The following is a 19,234-nucleotide window of genomic DNA, read 5'->3' on the forward strand; positions in this document are numbered from 1 at the left end:
AGTTCAAGATAACTTATTTATACAACTACAGTTCAGAATTTTTTCATATTGTTTTGGTAAACCTATATTATTTTTATTTGACAGTACCCCGAGAATTTCCTTATGAAGAAGATTCAAGACCTCGCTCACAGTCTTCCAAAGCTGCCATCCCTCCCCCTGTTTATGAAGAACAGGACAGGCCCAGATCTCCAACAGGCCCTGGCAACTCCTTCCTCGCCAACATGGGGTAAGGGCTGTCATCTTCGCAGGTGTAAGGATGAGACTCAGCCGAGACTCAGTGTGAAATGCTGGCAGCCCTTTCAGTAGATGCATCTTGTTCAGAAGCGAGGGCATGCTCTGGTTTGTAGGGAAATGCTTCGTATGCTCGATCACATAATGGCATTCTTGAGAATCAGTGCTTGAGTCACATGGAGGGTATTGCGCAATGCTGTTACAGTTTATACAAAGCAAAGCCTTCTAATCTAAGTTTAGGATGATTTCATTGCTGAACATTATATTCTTTAGGTAGGAACAGTTTCTGATAATTATTTACATTTCTTTTCATAACACAAAATAGCTCAGATGACTAATACTATATATAAAGGGCGAATGACGTCTTTATTTCTTGATAAAATGAGCCATTTGCTTTAAGGTCATGGTTCTATACCTTTGGTCTAAAAACCTAATCATTCAAACTATAATTAGAGTGTTTGCTTGCATGTAAAAATGAGTTTTAATGTTGACTTTCAAATGGGGTTTGTGGAATTATTTTTCAGTCCCCACTGGATGTGCCATGCATTTTGGTTAAAAGAATGTTTTATGTTTTTTACAGTGTCTTCTTTCATGCATTGAGGGGTTATCAAGTGAAGCAGCATTACCCTAAGGTCTTTGTTCTGTGTCCTTTAAAAGGACACTGCCTATGATAGAAATACTGTGACCTTAATAATCACACTGACCTGCCCTTGCCTGTTTGCAAATGTTTTGATTCTTAAAGCCCTTGAGAGGTGACTAGTCAGTTGGAGTAGGTGGGGGTTCCTGCACTGTGAGAAGATGTTGAGTTTCTGACCTTGACATCCATCTAGACCTGTGTTCTCTTATGGTAGCTATTAACCACAGGAGGTTATTAATTTAAAACAAGTACAATTTAAAATATAGTTCGGCAATCATACTAGTCTCAATCTTATTATCTCAAGTGCTCAATACCACAAAGGCTTACAGCTGCTGTATTGGGCAATACAGAGAGAGAACATCCCCATCATTGCAGAATGGCTTGTTGGACTGCTCTTAGAATGTATGCTGGAGGGTGGACAGACTTGAAACTTGTTTTTCTGTGAATGATGAAAATTGACCGTTTGCTGAATCCTGTTTTAAACAGGAATTCAGTATTTATTTATTTATTTATTTATTTATGACAGAGACAGAGAGAGGGACAGATAGGGACAGACTGACAGGGAGGGAGAGAGATGGCAAGCATTGATTCTTTGTTGTGGCTCCTTAGTTGTTCATTGATTGCTCTATCATATTTGCCTTGACGAGGGTGGGGGCCACAGCAGAGTGAGTGACCCCTTGCTCAAGCCAGTGACGATGGGCTCAAGCTGGCGAGCCTTGCTCAAACCAGATGAGCCTGCACTAAAGCTGATGACCTTGGGGTTTCGAACCTGAGTCCTCTGCGTCCCAGTCTAACGCTCTATCCACTGCGCCACTGCCTGGTCAGGCAAGAATTCAATCTTTAACTTATGCCTAAGGAAGGTGCAATGTGGTACAGTTCAGCAGTTTTAAGTCTTGTATTTTTAGCCCTACAACAGCTTCAAATGACATTTTTAAGGAAATCACACAAACACGAGGCAATACAGGAGTAGTTCTAGTTAAAGAAGGGTTTTGTGGTTCAAGCCTAAGTAGCAGTGGTTGCTGGGGGTCACCCTTGAGACCTTTGAGGCACCTCCAAGTGCAGTTTGAAAGTTGTTAACTGTATTAGCGAAAAAGCAATAGCCTGACAATTAAGAGTTGTGGGTTTCAATTTCAATTCTATTATCAACACCTATAGGAATAATTTCTAAATGCTGTGTCTTGTTTTTTTTTGTGTGTTTTTTTTTAAGAAGAGGGGAGGTGGAGACCTACTCCCTTATGCACTCCAACCAGGATCCACCATCAAACTCACTAGGGGGCAGTACTCTCCCCATCTGGGGAATTGCTCCATTGCTCAGCAACTGAGCTCTTCTTAGCACCTGAGGTAGAGACCATGGAGCCATCCTCAGTGCCTTGGGCCAACTCTCTCCAGTTCCATGGCTGCAAGAGGGGGAGAGAGAGATAGTAAGAGAGAGACAGACAGACAGAGACAGAGAGAGAGAAAGAAAAAGAGAAGTGAGAGGGGGAAGGGTGGAGAAACAAATAGTTGCTTCTCCTGTGTGCCCTGACTGGGAATCGAACCTAAGACATCCACACGCTGGGCCAATGCTCTACCACTGAGCCCACCGGCCAGGGCCTTGGTTTTGTCTATAATCAACTTTAAGCTAATTGGTTAATCTGAGCCTCAGTTTCTTTAATTTCCATTGATTAAATAAATGATCTCTAGGATCTTTTTATAGTCTGTCATTGGAAACCCTACTGTACTATATAGAAAAATTCAATCATCTTCATTGTGACATTTTTTTCTTTATTTTTTTAGTTAATTTATTCTGTTTACATAGATTCTAGTGTCGCCCAAATTGTATCCCATCTCCCTTGTATTCCGTATTCCCCTCAACATCTCCCTTACCCCCCTTCCAACAGCTCCCTCCCCCCTTCCTTTCAGGTTTATTTCCATTCCTCAGTTCACATTGTTCTTTGGATTCCTCAAATGAGTAAGGTCATATGATATTTTTCTTTCTCTGCCTGGCTTATTTTACTTAACATAATAGTTTTCAGGTCCATCCATGTTGTTGCAAAAGGTAATATTTCCTTCTTTTTAATGGCCCCATAGTATTCCATTGTATATATGTACCATAGTGTTTTAATACACTCATCCACTGACAGACACTTGGGCTGTTTCACTATTGTGAACACTGCTGCCATAAACATGGAGGTACATTTCTTTTTTTGAATGAGGGATATGGTGTTCTTGGGATATATTCCTAAAAGTGGGATGGCTGGGTCGAAGGTCAGTTCCCTTTTTAATTTTTTGGAGGAATCTCCATACTGTTTTCCACAGTGGCTGCACCAGTCTGCATTCCCACCAGCAGTGCAGGAGGGTTCCCTTTTCTCCACATGCTCGCCAACACTTACTCTGTGTTGTTTTGTTAATGAGCGCCATTCTGACTGGTGTGAGGTGATATCTCATTGTGGTTTAATTTGCATTTCTCTAATGATTACTGATGTTGAACATTTTTTCATCTGTCTATTGGCCATCTGTATGACCATTTTGGAGAAGTGTCTATTCATTTCTTTTTTAATTTTTTGATTGGATTGTTTGTCTTCCTGGTGTTGAGATTTACAAGTTCTGTATAAATTTTGGATATTAACCCCTTATCAGATATGTTGTCAAATATGTTCTCCCATTGTGTGGTTTGTCTTTTTATTCTGTTCATATTGTCTTTAGCTATACAAAAACTTTATAGTTTGATACACTCCCATTTATTTATCTTGTCTTTTATTTCACTTGCCCGTGGAGATAAATCAGCAAATATATTGCTGCGAGAGATGTCAGAGAGCTTACTGCCTATGTTTTCTTCTAAGATGCTTATGGTTTCGCGGCTTATATTTAAGTCTATTATCCATTTTGAGTTTATTTTTGTGAATGGTGTAAGTTGGTGGTCTACTTTCACTTTTTTGCAGGTAGCTGTCCAATTTTACAAACACCATTTGTTGAAGAGACTGTCTTTACTCCATTGAGTAAAGACAAATATCAATTGTCAAATATCAATTGTCAAATATCAATTGTCCATAAAGGTGTGGGTTTATTTCCGGGTTCTCTGTTCTGTTCCATTATCTGTATGCCTGTTCTTATGCCAGTACCAGGCTGTTTTGAGTACAATGGCCTAGTAGTATAACTTGATATCAGGAAGTGTGATACCTCCCACTTTATTCTTCTTTTTCAAGATTGCCGAGGCTATTCATGTTCTTTTTTGGTTCCGTATAAATTTTTGGAATATGTGTTCTATATCTTTGAAGTATGTCATTGGTATTTTAATTGATATTGCATTGAATTTATAAATTGCTTTGGGTAGTATAGACATTTTAATGATGTTTATTCTTCCTAACCATGAGTACAGTATATGCTTCCACTTGTTTGTATCTTTCTTGATTTCTTTTATCAATGTTTTGTAATTTTCTGAGTACAAGTCTTTAACCTCCTTGGTGAAATTTACTCCTCGCTACTTTATTTTTTTTTTGCAATAGTGAAGGGGATTGTTTCCTTAATTTCTCTTTCTGACAGTTCATTGTTGGTGTATAAAAGTGCTTCTGATTTCTGTATATTAATTTTATATCCTGCCACCTTGCTGAATTCATTTATCAGGTCCAGTAGTTTTTTGACTGAGACTTTAGGGTTTTCTATGTACAGTATCATATCTGCAAATAATGATAGTTTTACTTCTTTTCCAATCTGGATGCCTTTTATTTCTTCTTGTCTGATTGCTGTGGCTAGGACTTCCAGGACTATGTTGAATAAGAGTGGTGTCAGGGGTCACCCCTGTCTTGTTCCTGATTTTAGAGGGATTGCTTTTAATTTTTGCCCATTAATTATGATGTTGGCTGTGGGTTTTTCATAGATGGCTTTTATCATGTTGAAGTAGGTTCCCTATATTCCCACTTTGTTGAGAGTTTTGATCATAAATGGTGCTGGATTTTATCAAATGCTTTTTCTTCATCTACTGAAATTATCATGTGGTTTTTCTCATTCCTTTTGTTTATGTGATGAATCACATTGATTGATTTGCGAATATCAGCCTTGCCTCCCCAGAATAAATCCCACTTGATCATGATATGATTTTTTTCATGTATTGCTGCATCCAGTTTGCTAATATTTTTTTGAAGATTATAGCATCTAAATTAATCAAGAAAATTGACCTATACTTTTCTTTCTTTGAAGTGTTATCTTTGCCTGGTTTTGGAATCAGAATTTTGCTCGCCTCATAAAAGGAGCTTGGAAGTCTTCCTTCCTCTTGAGTTTTTTGAAATAGCTTGAGAAGGATAGGAGTTAGTTCTTCCCTGAATCTTTGGTAGAATTCACCAGTGAAGCCATCTGGCCTAGGGCTTTTGTTTGTGGGGAGTTTTTGATAACTGTTTCAATCTCATTTGGTGTAATTGGTCTGTTTAGGGTTTCTGATTCTTCCAGATTGATTTTTGGAACTTTATGTGTTTCAAGGAATTTGTCCATTTCACCTAAGTTGTTTAATTTTTTGGCATACAGTTCTTCATAATATTTTCTTACAATATTTTGTCTTTCTGTTGTGTCAGTTGTTTTTTCTCCAATCTCATTTCTAATTTTATTTATTTGAGTCCCCTATTTTTCTTGGTGAGTCTGGTTAAAGGTTCATCGATCTTGTTGACCTTTTCAAAGAACCAGCTCCTAGTTTCATTGATCCTCTGTATTGTTTTTTTAGCTTCAATGTCATTTATTTCCCCTCTGATGTTTATTATTTCCTTCCTTCTACTACCTCTGGGCTTTACTTGCTGTTCTTTTTCTAGTTCTTTTAGATGCAGGGTCAAGTTGTTTATTTGAGCTTTTTTTTTTAGCTTTTTAAGGTATGCCTGTATTGCTGTGAACTTCCCTCTCAGTACTGCTTTTGCTATTTTCCATAAATTTTGAGTTGTTATATGCTCGTTATCATTTGTTTCGAGGAATTTTTAAATTTCTTCTTTGATCTCATTGTTAACCCATTCGTTATTTAACATCCTGCTATTTAGTTTCCATATGTTTGAGAATTTTTCAGTTTTTCTGTTGTGGTTGATTTCTAGTTTAATGCCATTGTGATCAGATAAAATGCTTGATATGATTTCAGTCTTCTTAAATTTGTTGAGACCTCTTTTGTGCCCTAACATGTGGTCTGTCCTAGATAATGTACCATGAGCACTTGAAAAGAATGTATATTCTGCTACTTTAGGGTGAAAGGTTCTGAAGATATCTATTAAATCGAGTTGATCTAGTGTGTCCTTTAAATCCACTGTTTCGTTGTTAATTTTCTTCCTTGAGGATCTATCTAATGATGTTAGTGGGGTATTGAAATCCCCTACTATTATAGTATTGCTGTTGATCTCGCCCTTTATATCCATCAAAGTCTGCTTTATATATTTACGTGCTCCTATGTTAGGTGCATAGATATTTATAATAGTTATATCTTCCTGTTGAATTGCTCCCTTTATCATTATGTAGTGACTTTCTTTATCTCTTAGTATAGCCTTTGTTTTAAAGTCCATTTTTGTCTGATATAAGTATTGCTACCCCAGCTTTTTTTTCATTTCCATTTGCATGAAATATTTTTCTTCATCCTTTTACCTTTAGTTTTGTGTATCTTTTGTTTTGAGATGTGTCTCTTGTAGACAGCATATGTATGGGTCCTGTTTTCTTATCCACGCAGCTACCCTATGTCTTTTGATTGGATTATTTAATCCATTTACATTTAAGGTTACTATTGATATGTAGTTGTTTATTGCCATTTTATTCTTTAAAGCTGTATTCCTCTTTTACTATATTCTTTCCCCCCTTTGTTCTGTTTACAACAGGCCCCTTAACATTTCTTGCAGCATTGGTTTGGTTGTAATGAATTCCTTGAGTTCTTTTTTTGTCTGGGAAGCTTTTTATTTCTCCTTCAATTTTAAAAGATAGCCTTGCTGGATAAAGTAGTCTTGGTTGCAAGCTCTTGTTCTGCATTACTTTGAATATTTCTTGCCATTCCCTCTGGCCTCAAGTGTTTCTTTTGAGATGTTGGATGTCATTCTTATGGGGGCTTCTTTGTAGGTGATAGTCTTTTTCTCCAGCAGCTTTTAATTTTTTCTCTTTATCTGTTATCTGTATTTTAATTATGATGTGTGTTGGTGTAGATTTCTTTGGGTTTTTCTTTAATGGAATTCTCTGTACTTCTTGAACTAGTGTATCTTTTTCCTGCATCATTTTAGGGAAATTTTCAGCTATGATTTGATTGAACAAGGTCTCTGTCCCTGTACTTTCTCTTCTTCTTCAGGAACCTTTATGATGTGGGTGTTATTTCTCTTCATGTTGTCACAGAGCTCTCTTAGAGTTTCCTCAGACTTTTTGATTCTCTTTTCTTTTTTTTGCTCTGCTTCCTTGCCTTTGTTTATCTTGTCCCCTAACTCGCTGATTCGATCCTCAGCTTCATCTATCCTGCTTTAATTCCTTCCATTGTGGTCTTCATTTCTGATACTGTATTTGTCATTTCTGACTGATTCTTTTTAATTATTTTAATATCCTTTTGAATATTTGCTATCTTTTTATTTAGGTGCTCATTATGTCCATCTATTGCTGTTCTAAGATCTTTGAGCATCCTAACAATCATTATTTTTAACTCTGCATCTGGTAAGTTTTATATCTGACTCATTCAAGTCCTTTTCTGGGGATTTCTCTTGATTCATTTTGGTTGCATTTCTCTTCCCATTCCCTCTGTATGTAAGAAGGGTGTGGCCACTGGAGTTCAAAGGGTGTTTCCTCTATGTTCCCTAGGTGTGGTCTGTCTGCAGGCCTGCCACCCCCTAGGTATGAGCATTGCTGGCGCCGACCTGCTGCAGCAGACACTGTGGTTTCCTCCTCTCCTCCATGGGCGGGGCTATGTCCACCTGCCAGAGCTACAAGCCCTGGTGGGTCTTGGCCCTCTCCAGCCCCCTCGAGTGGGGCTGCTCTCTGTGCTGGAGCCGCAAGCCTTGGCATTACAGGCGGGGCCGTGCACCTATGCTCAGCCATGGGTCTCCTCCTGTTCCCTGGTTTTCACTTCACCCTCGATGGCTGGACTTTCTTCTCTCCTCCTGGGTGGGGCTCCATACCCCTGCAGAGCCACAGCTGTCCGCTGGTTCACCTGGCCCACAGCTGGGTCAGACTGCTTTCGTCGCCCCTTCCGCCCATGCCTGGCAGGACTGAGCTCACACCCTGCCTCAGTCGTGGCCAGCTGGCTTCTGCCCCCACCGAGGGGACCAGGCTTCCCTATCCGGCTGCTGCCCACCCTCTGGCGCACCCTCAGCAGTGTGGGTGGGGGCACTGCCCCTCAGACCCTAGCACTCAATACTGTATCCCTGATGGCTCCCTTCATCTAAACAACTCTGTTCTGAGTGCCACAGGGGAGCTTGTTTGGCTAGTGTTCTGCTTCCCTTTGCTGGTATTGCTGGTTCCAGGGGAAATATTCACTTTAGGTTTGGGGAGTGATTCAACCCAGGGGTTAGGGTGGCTGTCCCTCAAATTGTTTCTCCCTGTGCCTCCTAGATTATTACTCTCTCTTCCTGCTACTCTGGTCCTTTCCTCTCTCCCCATCCCCCAGAGTCTCAGGTGAGTGGTTTTGAAAGAGGTTTTCTGCGCAGCCCCTTTAAGAAGAATCCTGGTTCTGAGAAGTCTTTCTCTTTCTCACAAACCATATCCTGGCTTGTTTTGCAGCTAAATACTGTTCATACACCTCTTCTAGTCTCTAGGGCTGCAGGCTGGGGCTTTGGTCCTGAAGCCCAGGACCCTCCCTTCTCTGCTAAACTCACTCCCCACCACGTGAGTCCCTCCGGGCTGCTGTTCACGCCTGGGAGCTGGGCAGCCCTCTCTGTGTCTCTGTTTTTCCTACCAGTCTTAGATTGGCTTTTTAAGTATTCTCTGGTTAAAGAGTTCTCTTAGTTTAGTCCAAAGTTTGTTTTTCCAGATGATGGTTCTTAAAATTAAGTTGTAGGCCTGACCTGTGGTGGTGCAGTGGATAAAGCATCGACCTGGAACTCTGAGGTCACCAGTTCAAAACCCTGGGCTTGCCTGGTTAAGGCATGTATGGGAGTTGAAGCTTCCTGCTCCTCTTTTCTCTCTCTCTCTCTCTCTCTCTCTCCCTCCCTCCCTCCCTCCCTCCCCCTCTCCCTCTCTCCCCTCTAAAATGAATAAATAAATAAATAAAAATAATTTTAAAAAATATATAATTTTTAAAAAATTAAGTCGTAATACACTTTGGTTCTGGGAGTTGGAAGTTGGTACATCCACCTATTCCATCGCCATCTTGCCACCGCCTTCATTGTGACATTTTATACTCTTTTGTTTTGACAGGCACACTTATTTTTTTCTGGCTTTAAATTTTTATTTTGCCATTACAGTTGACATATGATCTTATCATAGTTTCAGGTGTACAACACAGTGGTTAGACATTATAGAACTTATCACCCCAGTAAATCCAGTATTCATTTGACACCATACATGGTTACTACATTTTTTTTTTTATTGTGAGAGAGACAAATGGAAGGACAGGCAAGAAGGGAGAGAGATGAGAAGCATCAACTAGTAATTGCGGCACCTTAGTTGTTCATTGATTGCTTTCTCGTGTGCCTTGACTGGCGGCTACAGCTGAGCCAGTGACCCCTGGCTCAAACCAGTGATTTTGGGGTCATGTCTATGATCCTATGCTCAAGCCAGTGACCTTGCGCTCAAGGTGGTGAGCCTGTGCTCAAGGTTGCGACTTCCAGGTTTTGACTCTGGGTCTTCAGTGTTCCAGGCTGACCCTCTCACACTGCATCACCACCTCATCAGGCAGCTATTACAATATTATTAGTTGTATTACTTATGCAGTATTTTATATCCCTGTGACTGTTCTATAACTACCAGTTATGTACTTAATCCCTTCACCTGTTTCACCTATTTCCCCAACATTTCTCCCAATAACAACTGTCAAAATGTTCTCTATATCTGTGAGTCTGTTTATATTCTGCTCTTTTGTTAATTTTGTTTTTTAGATTGCACATGTAAGTAAAATCCTATGGCATTTGCCTTCCTGTGTCTTTATTCACTTGGCACAATACCCTGTAGGTTCATCCATGTTGCAGATGGCAAGATTTCATCACTTAGCCTGACCACAGTGGCTAGAGTGTCAACCTGGGACACTAAGGTCCCAGATTTAAACCCCGAGGTTGCCAGCTTGAGCGTAGGATCATTGAAATGATCTGATGGTCACTAGCTTGAGCCCCATGGTCAAGGCACATATGAGAAGCAATCAATGAACTAAAGTGACATAACTACTAGTTGATGCTTCTTATCTCTCTCCCTTCCTGTCTCTGTCTCTCTCTCTTTCATTAAAAAAACTAAACAAAAAACTCAGGATTTAATCATTTAAATTAATTGTTGATTTGTATTTATAGCCACTTATTCATATTTTTTATTTTTTTCTTCTTAAAGAAAACCCTCTAATATTCTTGCAATACTGGTTTGGTGGTAATGAATTCTTTAACATTTTCTTCTCTGGGAAGCTCTTTATTTGTCCTTTAATTCTAAGCGATAACTTTGCAGGGTAGAGTAATCTTGGTTGTAGGTCATTGCTTTTCATCACTTTTAGTATTTTTTGCCACTTTCTGGCCTGCAAAAATTTCTGTTGAGAAATCAGCTGATAGTCTTATGGGAGCTCCCTTGTAATAGACAATTACTGCTTTTCTCTTGCTTTTAAGATTCTGTCTTTATCTTTAATCTTTGGCTTTTTAATTATGATGTGTCTTGGTGTGGTTCTTTTTGAGTTCACCTTGTTTGGGACTCGACATGCTTTTTTGACAGGCACATTTTTTAAGTAAACTGTGGTCATAAGATATATACCAATGCATAGAATCTGAAGAATAATATAAACAAATAAAACTAAACAGACTCATAGATACAGTGAACAGACTGATGGTTGCCAGAGGGTGTAGGGTTAGGGGACTGGATTGAAAAGGTTAAGGGGGCCTGACCTGTGGTGGCGCAGTGGATAAAGCGTCAATCTAGAAACGCTGAGGTTGCCAGTTCAAAACCCTGGGCTTGCCTGGTCAAGGCACATATGGGAGTTGATACTTCCTGCTGCTCCCCCTTCTCTCTCTCTCTCTCTCTCTCTCTCTCTCCTCTCTATAATGCATAAATAAAATCTTAAAAAAAAAAAAGAAAAGGTTAAGGGATTGAGAAGTACAGATTGGTAGTTACAAGATAGTTGTAGGGATGTAAAGTACAGCACAGAAGATATAGTCAATAATGTTGTAATAACTAGTGCCTGATGGCTACTGCAACTTTCTGGGGAACACTTTGTAAAAAGTACACAATTGTCTTACCACTATGCTCTACACCTGAAACTAATACAAAATAATATTAAGTGTAAACTGTAATTGAAAAATATATATATAGCAATGCAGATACTGGAATAGACAAGAACTCTAGTGTTTTCTAACAGGGGTACTGGGGAAATTTTGTCAGGGAAACTAATATTTCCCTTACCTTAAAGATAATCTCAGAATGTCTAGGGGTTCAACATTATTTTTATATTTTTTTTCATGGCAGTATCTCCACAACTTCTGTCTAGTGGTCCATTGTAAATTATATGTGACCTCATGAAAGCCCTTATAAAATTACTGTTTTTTCCAGAAGAATCATGTTATGATATAAAATCCAAGTTGTGCTCTAGCCAATGACTTCAAACGTAAAGGATCTTCCTCTTTTTCTTCCTCCCAGTGGCACAGTAGCACATAAAATCATGCAGAAGTACGGCTTCCGGGAAGGCCAGGGCCTTGGGAAGCACGAGCAGGGGCTGAGCACAGCGCTGTCGGTGGAGAAGACGAGCAAGCGAGGAGGCAAGATCATTGTGGGCGAAGCCATAGAGAAAGGTGGGTCTTCCCCAAAGGCAGGGGAGGTGCGGTTCAGAGGGCGAGGACTGGCCTTCTCTTTACTAAAACACGAGAGCTCCTGATTCCAGTGCATTCCAGTTCTGTGTGGCTTATCTTTATTTGTTTAGAACAGATGGGGAAATAGGAAAGCCCATAGGAGAAAAAAGACAACAACTTTGGCAGAAAATGAGCAGTGCTCAAGACAATAAGTTTATGCCTACTTCTACTAGGCAAAGAATCCTGTTAAATTGATGAAATCATAGTTATGCTTTTGTACCATGAAAGACAGAGCTATGTATCCATGGTTATAGCTATTAGATTCCTATTCTGTAAGGGTTCTTACTGGTAGATGCCGTCTAGTTTGTGTTTTATTTTTGTTCTGTCATTACACAGCTTTAAGAAGCCGCCAGTCAGTCTAGAGTGGCCCTGGTTTGTAGAGTATCTGCAGTTAGCCAGCCAGTGAATTGATGTGTTCTGTTAACCCTCTAGGAAGTGAACTAAGCAAAAATTGTAGGTAACTGGCAAAGCTAAAAACTTCCAGAAATTACAATAAAAAATATATATCAAAGCAAAGCGAATGCTTCCATTACAGATAAGGCTACAATTTTCCTCAGCCTTAGACACTTCTAAATGACTCTAAGACATAAGGGGGTTGCTATTGAAATTAAGTTATTCACTGTAACTTGGACTCAGTGTTCTAACACATCTATATCTTGTGGTTTGTTTTCCTACAGAAGCAGCCAAGAAGTCAGATTCAAATCCACTAACTGAAATACTTAAGTGTCCTACTAAAGTGGTCCTACTAAGGGTAAGAAGCAGAAGGAAGAAACCTGTTTGCCCACCTTTAGGTGTCACTCCACCCTAACTTATCCCTTCATGTTTTCGGCACCACTGATATTATAATGGGTAAAGAAAACTGAAAATAATCCTTTTGCAAATGATACTTTTGGATGGATAAACTCCATATAAGACTGATAGAGTTCTTTTTTAAAAATCTAATGTTTTTTGGATAAATGTAATATTTAAGATTACACTAATTACTTTAAAATATTTGAAATTTTTATAAGTATAGCTTGGTTTATGCATTTTTATGCTTGCATAATTCCTCTTGTAAATGTGAAGCTTAGTGTGTGTGTATATATATATATATATTTTTTTTTAAAGAAGTAATTTTAGCCTGACCTGTGGTGGCACAGTGGGATAAAGTGTCGACCTGGAAGTGCTGAGGTTGCCGGTTCGAAACCCTGGGCTTGCCTGGTCAAGGCACATATGGGAGTTGATGCTTCCAGCTCCTCCCCCCTTCTCTCTCTCTGTCTCTCCTCTCTCTCTCTCTCTCTCTCGTCTCTCCCTCTTCTCTCTAAAATGAATAAATAAAAAAAAAAGAAAAGTAATTTTAGGGGACTATAGGGATGAAAATTTTCATCATATTATTTGGGATGGGGAACATTTGCTATCATAAAGTTATTTGTACATATTATTTATAAATTGTACTTTATACTTTTGTTTATAGAACATGGTTGGTGCAGGAGAGGTAGATGAAGACTTGGAAGTTGAAACCAAGGAAGAGTGTGAAAAATACGGCAAAGTTGGAAAATGTGTGATATTTGAAGTAAGAGGATTTTCTTTTGATATTTATAACCTGTTGTGATCAACAGATTACAAAACATTTTCTACAAATAAAGACAGGTGTGCTGGGCTTAAATAACATTGTCTTACTACAGAAGGTGACAGGTGTTAGTTATACTTTGACTTAAAGATAAAGACTTCAAATTTTATTTGGAGAAGAAATAAAAATTCCATTTTATGATTGAGTTTTAATCTGGCTGTTAAAAGACTTTGATTATAGTATGCCCAATAGTTTATAGTTACTTGGACAGGCTTTTGGTTTTATTCATTTGGCAAGTATGTATTTAACACCTCCGGCATATCCAGTACTGTATTGTGAGTGTGGGGGATGTTCCACTTCTCAGTGATATGTTCAATTGAAACAACAAAACTAACAACATGTAAAAATAAAGAATGTTTTGTTGCTAGACTCAGTTGCATTGATTATAAGTACTGGAGTTGAGAAAAGGATTAGACTAACAGAAAAAACAGAGAAGCCTTCGTAACAATATCAGATTAGAGCTTAGCTTTGAATGTATGGGTAGGATTTAGATAGAAAAAAAAGATAATCAAATTAGGGTCACAGCTGGGAGACTGGCAGGGCTACGAAATGAAATGACTGGTCTTGTTGGGGATTAACAGGAGATATGTTTACACAGATGGAATGGAGTCATATTATGCAGGGCATAGAAAGCACCACAAAGGAATTTAACCATGAAAGGCAATTAAAATACAGATCTTTTACCTTAAATTTCTGTTCTTATTTCCACTTCTGTATCATGTTGCCATTTGTTGACCACGTAATTATTTATGTGTCAGCTGTCTTAGAACCTTCACAAAGTCAGACTGCTCTGCCTAGCTATGTGTTCCTAGCACCTAACACCATGCCTGTCATAAACAGATGTTCAGCTAATTTTTGATGACAAATTATACTTATTTCCTTAGTATTTGACTACTACTTGTTCATATGTGGTGATAATTGGAATACTTACAGACAGAAATCATTTAACCCTTTGAGTAGTGAGTTTTTTTCATGCTCGCTGACCCCAGGAGTGAATTTTTTTTTCAAAAAATAAAATTAGTTTTATTAACTTAAAATCATGTTTGTTTGATAACCAATTTATAGAAACAAGAAGAATATACATTTGCCTTTTTTTAATGTTGCTTTACACATTTTTAAAATAAAAATTTTTTTATGATTGCCCTGGCCGGTTGGCTCAGCTATAGAGCGTCAGCCCGGCATGTGGAAGTCCCGGGTTCAATTCCAGGTCAGGGCACACAGGAGAAGCTCCCATCTGCTTCTCCATCCCTCCCCCTCCTCTTCCTTTCTGTCTCTCTTTTCCCCTCCCACAGCCAAGGCTCCATTGGAGCAAAGTGGCCCAGGCGCAGAGAACGGCTCCATGGCCTCTGCCTCAGGTGCTAGAATGGCTCCAGCCACAACAGAGCAGCACCCCAGATGGGCAGAGCATTGGCCCTTGGTGGGTGGGCGTGCGGGGTGGATCCCAGTCGGGCGCATGCAGGAGTCTGTCTGACTGCTCCCTGCTTCTAACTTCGGGAAGATCTCCCCCAATTTTTTTTTTGTATGACCATACTCTGGATGGTCAGGAAGCACGAGGACGTACGTGAATGTTCATTCTACTCAAGGGTTAAGGAAGAAAACTCATTAACTTTACCTGTTATACTTTTATTTATTTGTCAGATTCCTGGTGCCCCTGATGATGAAGCAGTGCGAATATTTTTAGAATTTGAGAGGGTTGAATCAGCAATTAAAGGTAAGTTGTACAGCTAAATGTAAAGAATAAAAAAGTTTAATTTGTGATCTTGTTATAATTAAAATGTTTCTTGTGATGTGTTATAGGAACCTGCATTAACTCACTGTCTTTTTGTTTGCTTTTTAGCTGTCGTTGATCTGAATGGGAGGTATTTTGGTGGACGGGTGGTGAAAGCATGTTTCTACAATTTGGATAAATTCAGGGTCTTGGATTTGGCCGAGCAGGTTTGAGTTTGGGCACTAGTGCACGAGCTGCACACGGCACGCTGAGCCAAGAAGGTGATACCAGCCTGCAGGCTGCTGGGCACAGACTCTGGAAGGACTGCTAAGATACATGTCGATTAATCCCTTATTTTGTGGTTTTTTTAATATAGTATAAAAATCCTTTTAAAAAACAGTCTGTGTGCCTCTCTGGTTGTTTCTCTATTTTATTACCACTTCTGAGGTAATTAACTTTTTTTTGCTAGGGTTTCATGATAATTCTCAACGTTTTCAGTGATACAGCATTTCTTGCACTTAAAAAAAATAGAAAGTTTGGGATTTGGGGTTGTATTGTTATTCTTCACTTTTCTTTCTTTTCTTGACTGATTTAAATAAAACCTTCAAGTTACTATAGCTTAAATTCTATAATAAAGTAACATCTTGGCAGTCTGCCATAGGTGAAAATGTCTGCTTTCTCTAACAGAGAACTTTTTCTTATTGACTCCAGTAATAGATAAAAGTCTTGATGACCTGAATTAAGGTTGAAGAATCATGAACCTACCATGCTGTTCAGATGAATCGTTTCAATTAAGCTTAAGTCAGACAGTAGGATTTGTAATGGATTTAGGGTATAGAAATCATGAGTCTAGCATTTGTTTTTAGAGATTAAAGCATAGTCCTTAGCATAAATCAGAAATGACCAGTTAATTCAAAACCTCATGGGTACATTATAAATGTGAACCCATAATGTTTTGGAAATAGTGGTTCCTTGGGGGTCCCATTTCTACTGGCAAAATTTGTAATAGTGTTAGTTCTTATATGCAATTTTAAAATGTATAAAATTTAGCCACATTATCTACTTAAGTTGTACTGCCAAATAATATATTCCAGAATTATGAAAAATTGTACCATTAAAATGCAGTAGTATGTGTGGCTTAAAAATTTAGCAGAACCATGAAAAAGAAAACATAAAAATATATGGTACTGGGATATGTTGCCAGAGTAGGAAGTGTTTCCAGAATATACCTGTGCCTGTGTTCTGTCCGTGCTTGCCTGAACATGAGTGTGGTTTTCCTGAGGGGGCAGCTGAAGGACATGAGTGTGGTTCTCCTGAGGGGGGCAGCTGAAGGACATGCACCTCAGTGTCTCTCTAGGCTATGACAACGTGAAAGCGTGTTGTGACCCTTTGGGGAAAAAAGCACTCAACATTTCTTTGCTTCCATGGACTTGATTTGGAGACCTAAGAAATATTCTGACCCTTTTTAAAAAAGGATTTTCTCATGTTTTTATTTAACAAATAAAGAATAACATTTTCTCTTTTGTGGTATTACTTAACTGAGTAAAATTTAATTGGGACTTGATTTTTGCGGTAAAAGTGCACATACTTTATAAAAATAAGTTTGGGTTAAAGATTATAATGTAGAATTACATAATTGAACACTTCATGGGCATAAGAATCAACAGAATCCCTGACACTTGCGTAGGTCTTCCTGTGGACTCAGCTACTGAGCAGTGATGCCGTATTTGGCTTACAAGTACCTAATGTGCTTGTGCTCAGTACTTATGATGGATTAGTTTAATTTGTGTTATGAACTTGAATGCTCTTATAGTATAAGTTCCAAACTGCTTTTGATGTCTGCATTACTATTATTTTGCTGCATAATAACGTCATTGTTTATTTGCATTTAGGTAGCTTTCCCAACATACCCATGATCAACAACCATGGAATGAAAATAACTTATACTGCTTTAACTTTTAGTAACATGGACACAACTGAGAAAATCTTTCTCCCCAAACCCCTTTTTTTTTTCTTTTTTTTTTTTTTCTTTTTTTAATAAATTTTTATTAATGGTAATGGGATGACATTAATAAATCAGGGTACATATATTCAAAGAAAACATGTCTAGGTTACCTTGTCATTAAATTATGTTGCATACCCCTCGCCCAAAGTCAGATTGTCCTTCGCCACCCTCTATCTAGTTCTCTGTGCCCCTCCCCCTCCCCCTAACTCTCCCCCTGTCCTCCCTCCCCCCACCCCTGGTAACCACCACACACTTGTCCATGTCTCTTAGTCTCATTTTTATGTTCCACCAATGTATGGAATCATGTAGTTCTTGTTTTTTTCTGATTTACTTATTTCACTCCTTATAATGTTATCAAGACCCCACCATTTTGCTGTAAATGATCTGATGTCATCATTTCTTATGGCTGAGTAGTATTCCATAGTGTATATGTGCCACATCTTCCTTATCCAGTCTTCTATTGAAGGGCTTTTTGGTTGTTTCCATGTCTTGGCCACTGTGAACAGTGCTGCAATGAACATGGGGCTACATGTGTCTTCACGTATCAATGTTTCTGAGGTATTGGGGTATATACCCAGTAGAGGGATTGCTGGGTCATAAGGTAGTTCTATTTGCAGTTTTTTGAGGAACCACCATACTTTCCTCCATAATGGTTGTACTACTTTACAGTCCCACCAACAGTGAATGAGGGTTCCTTTTTCTCCACAGCCTCTCCAACATTTGCTATTACCCGTCTTGTTGATAATAGCTAATCTAACAGGGGTGAGGTGGTATCTCATTGTAGTTTTGATTTGCATTTCCCTAATAACTAATGAAGCTGAGCATCTTTTCATATATCTGTTGGCCATTTGTATCTCTTCCTGGGAGAAGTGTCTATTCATGTCTTCTTCCCATTTTTTTATTGGATTGTTTGTTTGTTTGTTGTTGAGTTTTATGAGTTCTTTGTAAATTTTGGAAATTAGGTCCTTATCTGAGCTGTTGTTTGAAAATATCATTTCCCATTTAGTTGGCTGTCTGTTTATTTTTATATCAGTTTCTCTTGCTGAGCAAAACCTTTTTATTCTGATGTAGTCCCATTCATTTATCTTTGCCTTCACTTCTCTTGCCATTGGAGTCAAGTTCATAAAATGTTCTTTAAAACCCAGGTCCATGAGTTTAGTACCTATGTCTTCTTCTATGTACTTTATTGTTTCAGGTCTTATATTTAGGTCTTTGATCCATTTTGAATTAATTTTAGTACACGGGGACAGGCTGTAGTTGAGTTTCATTCTTTTGCATGTGGCTTTCCAGTTTTCCCAACACCATTTGTTGAAGAGGCTCTCTTTTCTCCATTGTGTGTTGTTGGCCCCTTTATCAAAGATTATTTGACCATATATATGTGGTTTTATTTCTGGACTTTCTATTCTGTTCCATTGGTCTGAGTGTCTATTTTTCTGCCAATACCATGCTGTTTTGATTATTGTGGCCCTATAATATAGTTTAAAGTCAGGTATTGTAATGCCCCCAGCTTCATTCTTTTTCCTTAGGATTGTTTTGGCTATTTGGGGTTTTTTATAGTTCCATATAAATCTGATGATTTTTTGTTCCATTTCTTTAAAAAATCTCATAGGGATTTTGATGGGAATTGCATTAAATTTGTATATTGCTTTGGGTAATATGGCCATTTTGATTATATTTATTCTTCCTATCCAAGAACAAGGAATATTTTTCCATCTCATTGTATCTTTTTCGATTTCCCTTAACAATGCTTTGTAATTTTCATTATATAGGTCCTTTACATTCTTTGTTATGTTTATTCCTAGGTATTTTATTTTTTTTGTTGCAATCGTGAAGGGGATTATTTTTTTGAGTTCGTTTTCTAATATTTCATTGTTGGCATAGAGAAAGGCTATGGACTTCTGTATGTTAATTTTGTATCCTGCGAACTTACTGTATTGGTTTATTGTTTCTAATAATCTTTTTGTGGAGTCCTTCGGGTTTTCGATGTATAGGATCATATCATCAGCAAAAAGTGATACCTTTACTTCTTGTTTTCCAATATGGATGCCTTTTATTTCTTTGTCTTGTCTGATTGCTCTGGCCAGAACTTCTAGCACCACGTTAAATAAGA

At 38.4% G+C, this 19,234-nt stretch overlaps 1 protein-coding gene across 1 annotated transcript in view; it reads left to right on the plus strand.

Annotated features, from left to right (window-relative positions):
* Positions 1-15,518, plus strand: part of RBM17 (RNA binding motif protein 17) — a 38,116-nt gene extending 22,598 nt beyond the window's left edge. The window contains exons 7-12 of the mRNA XM_066385950.1: positions 85-226; positions 11,594-11,745; positions 12,480-12,553; positions 13,256-13,354; positions 15,050-15,122; positions 15,249-15,518. Coding sequence (XP_066242047.1) covers positions 85-226; positions 11,594-11,745; positions 12,480-12,553; positions 13,256-13,354; positions 15,050-15,122; positions 15,249-15,352 — 644 coding nt within the window. The 3' untranslated portion in view covers positions 15,353-15,518. The remainder of the gene's footprint in view (positions 1-84; positions 227-11,593; positions 11,746-12,479; positions 12,554-13,255; positions 13,355-15,049; positions 15,123-15,248) is intronic.
* The last annotated feature ends 3,716 nt before the right edge of the window (positions 15,519-19,234 follow it).

This window comes from Saccopteryx leptura, chromosome 5, assembly GCF_036850995.1.
Source record: "Saccopteryx leptura isolate mSacLep1 chromosome 5, mSacLep1_pri_phased_curated, whole genome shotgun sequence".
Taxonomy (NCBI): Eukaryota; Metazoa; Chordata; class Mammalia; order Chiroptera; family Emballonuridae; genus Saccopteryx; species Saccopteryx leptura.